This window comes from Octodon degus, unplaced genomic scaffold (genome assembly GCF_000260255.1).
Source record: "Octodon degus isolate 3935 unplaced genomic scaffold, OctDeg1.0 scaffold00002, whole genome shotgun sequence".
Classification (NCBI taxonomy): domain Eukaryota; kingdom Metazoa; phylum Chordata; class Mammalia; order Rodentia; family Octodontidae; genus Octodon; species Octodon degus.
The window spans coordinates 29,177,017-29,180,948 of NW_004524578.1; the positions used below are offsets into that span (position 1 = coordinate 29,177,017).

At 39.2% G+C, this 3,932-nt stretch overlaps 1 protein-coding gene across 1 annotated transcript in view; it reads right to left on the minus strand.

Moving 5' to 3' along the window:
* Nucleotides 1-3,932, minus strand: part of Bub1b (BUB1 mitotic checkpoint serine/threonine kinase B) — an 84,090-nt gene that overhangs the window by 36,881 nt on the left and 43,277 nt on the right. Inside the window, exons 13-14 of the mRNA XM_023712655.1 lie at nt 2,457-2,514; nt 2,243-2,345 (exon numbers count right to left, since the gene is read on the minus strand). Coding sequence (XP_023568423.1) covers nt 2,243-2,345; nt 2,457-2,514 — 161 coding nt within the window. The remainder of the gene's footprint in view (nt 1-2,242; nt 2,346-2,456; nt 2,515-3,932) is intronic.

Here is a 3,932-nt window from a genome sequence, read left to right on the forward strand (position 1 = left end):
TTTTTTTTTGCAGAACCAGGGATTGAACTCAGATCCTTGCGTTTGCCAGTCAAGCGCTTATCCTACTGAGCCATCTCCCTGGCCCCGAAACGGTTGATTCCTAATTGATCAATCTTGCATACCTATATCTGGTAATCTCAGCAACTACTTTGAAGATGACAATGTAATATAACAACCATTGTTAATTTCTCATGATCATGTTTTGAAATTCTATGTTTTTAAATTTTTTTTCCTTTAAAATAAAAAATATTTAAAACAAAGATAAATTATGGTTTAACTTCTTCCAAAAAACAAAAACCAAAACCAAAGGCAACTAAGGGGCTGGGGAGATAGCTCAGTGGCATAAGCGTCTGCCTTGCAAGTGCAAGGTTTGGTGTCCTGGACAGTAAAAACAAAACATCTTCCCTGGAAATTCCTTTTTTTTTTTTTTTTTTTTGTGGTACCGGGGATTGAACTCAGGCCCTTGCGCTTGTGAGGCAAGCACTTAGTCTACTGAGCCATCTCCCCGGCCCCATATACAATACTTTGTTTTATTTTTGCAGTACCGGGGATTGAACTCAGGACCCTGCGCTTGCTAGGCAAACAATATTTTAAAAGGGTGTCAAACTAATAATATTCCGCACTTGAAAAAATTGGAGCCAGGTATGGTGGCACACGCCTGTAATCCCAGCACTTAGGAGACAAAAGCAAAAATTTTGACTGAAAGAGTTGCCAGCCTGTATTGCACAGCTAAACTATTTTTGTTTATTTTGGTTTTTTGAGACAGGGTCTCTCTCTGTAATTCAGGATGGCCTTGAACTCAGCACGTCACCAGGCTAGCACGACGACCCTCCTACCTGAGCCTCCAGAGCACATCACCATGCCCAGCCCACACCTGGCTTTAATTTTTTTTTTTTTTTAAATCGAGCTAGGTGTGATGCCAAACACCTGTAATTACAGAGAATTGCTGCAAGTTCAAAGCCAGCTTGGCCTATATAGTGAGTTCAAAGCCAGCTGGAACTACATAATGAAATCCTGTCATGAAGAAAAGAGAGATGGGGCCAGGGAGATAGCTCAGTAGAATAAGCGCTTGCCTGGCAAGTGCAAGGACCTGAGTTCCATCCCCGGTTCAGAAAAAAAAAAAAAAAAAAGGAGAAAGAGAGAGACAGAAAGACAAAAATCTAATTCACATACCAAGAAAGTATATACATTTTAGTGGTTTTTACTACATGCACATGGTTGTGCAACTATCAGCCCTCTAATATATCTGTTACTCAAAACACCCCCCCCCAAAACAAAACAAAACTATGCCCATAGTAGTCATTTTCCTTCATGCTCTCTCCCTAATCCTCTGGAAACTCCCAAAATATTTTTGCCTATTCCAGACACTCCACGCCAATGGAATAATTTAACATGTACTTTTTTCTTTTTCCTATATTTAGGACAGGGTCTACAGGGTCTCACAGTGTAGCTCGGACTCATAGTGATTCTCCTGTTTTCAGCCTCCCACGTGCTAGGATTACAGGCGTGCGTCACCACGCCCAGTCTCAATCACCTGCCTCAGCATGCTCCTCAGGCAGGGCTGGCATGGCACACTGGGATTGAACCCTGGCCACTGTGTTCTGCCTAAGGAGGTGCTTTTGACCAATGATCTATCAGGCTGGCCCTAACATGTACTTTTTTTGGTGCCGACTTATTTTACTTAGCACAGATTTCAAGGCTCATTGTGTTGTATGTCATAACCTGTATCAATACTTCAATCCTTTTTGTTGGAAAATAGTATTTCATGATATGGATGTACAACATTTTATTATTTGGACACTTAGGTTGCTTTAACTATCACAAATAATGTTTCTGGGTACTTCTGTAAGTTATGAGTGTGTGACCATATTTTTAATGCTTTTGAGTATACACAGGGGAGTGCTACTGGGTCTTATCACACCTCTAAATTTTACATTACGAAGGACTATCAAAGAGTTTTTCAAAGTAGCTGCACTATTTTATATTTCTACCATCAATAAATAAAGGTTATAATCTCACTACGTCCCTGTCCCATATGCTTGGCATTGCCTGTCTTTGGTTATAGCCATTGCAGATGTCAAATAGTGACAGCACTATGATTTTGATTTGTGCTTTCTCGGTGATTAAGGATCCTGAGCATCTTTTCATGGGCTTAGTTCCAGTTAGTGATTTTAATTTTAACCCTGAGCTTTGGAGAGATCGGAGTAAAAGGTTTACAGCACTTAGGGACACTGCTCCTTACACAAACATCTGGAGAAACATCCTCACTTGCAGTGATGTTTGCTACAGACTGGAGAATCGCAAGAGGTCTTCGCTGGGCCAGAACCCGTGCAGGATCTGCAGGACTGTAGAAAGACATACTGCATTTAGTAATTCTTTTTGTTTACACTGATAACAGTAACCTATTTCATCCTCATTTATAATAACAGAAACATAATACAAAAGCAAAAACAAACCTTTCATTCTTCTTTTCTGAAAGAAACTCATCAAAAATGGAGAAAGGTATACTGCAACCTAGAGAGAGGGAGACTAGATATATATATATATTCTTAGGAGTAATGATTTACTCATGACAACTAGATAAATTAGTATTTTGTGCTGTTTGAAAGCAGAAAACTTTTTTTTACAATGAAAAACTTTAAATATATAAAAGTCAAGATCATTTAACAATTTTATAAATATGAAATCTTGCTTCAATTTATTTTCCCACCAATGCTACTATTCCCCAATCTAACAGGATTTTAAAATGAATCTAAGACATTATTTCATCTGCAAATATTTCAGTAATTCTTCTAAAAGAGGTTCTTTTAAGTCTAATCTCGACACATGATAGCTATATAATTAACAATTTCTAAATATCAATATCTAGCTAGAAGTTCTAAATTTTTAGTTTTTTAAAAAAACCTGTCTAAAAGTTTGACTCAATTGTACATGCAGAATAAGATCTATATACTGGGCTGGGAAGATAGCTCCGCAGTCTAGGTACCTGCCTGGCAAGTGCAAGGATCCAGGTTTGATCCCTGGTACCACGTGCCATGCAGGTCACAGAATCCCGGGCGTACCTTGCCCACCACCGAAACTGGGGATGGTGGCACATGCCTGTAATCCCACTTCTGGGGAGGCTGAGACAGGAGGATCGCTACAAGTCCGAGCTGTGTAGCGAGACCCTGAACAAAATAAAAGATTAAAAAAAAAAAAAAAAAAATCTATATACTCTGACTAGTTCAAATGTCTCTTCTTTTTTCTTTAAATTGTATTTATTTATTTATTTATGTCTGTGTGGGTGGGTGGGGCCAGTTCAGCCCACCAGGGGGTGGGGCTGGCTGGCATGTGGTGCTGGGGGATTGAACCGTGGTCCCTGTGCTTTGCTAAGCTTGTTCTAAGTAGGTGCTTTAGACCACTGAGCCATCTCACAAGCCCCTGTCTTTTATTTTCTAGAGCTTCTTTTCTTTTTTATTAGTAAGTGACTTGTTTGTCATATAATGCTGGCTTATGCAATCCTCATCTCTCTCGGTTGTTTATTTACTTATTCATATTTTAGGGCAGGGTCTACAGGGTGTTCAGGGTCTCACTACTAGATAGGACTTGTAGTGATCCACCTGTTTACAGCCTCCCAAGAGCTAGGATTGACAGGTGCGTGCCACCACACCCAGTCTCTTGGTTGTTTAATATGCTCCTCTATACTTTGAAATCCTATAAACTGGTGGTTAGAAATAAGAGACTCAATTAGATTTCATTTATTTTTTTGCAAAACTACTTATAAGTCCATATTCATGTTTCTATCACTTTGAACACGTTTCTTTTTCTTTTTTTGTACCGGGAATCAAGCTCAGGACTTTGCAATTGCCAGGCAGGTACTATGCTGTTGAGCTACATATATCCCCAGCCCTCTTAACATATTTCTTTTTTATATAGCACATACTATTCTTTAA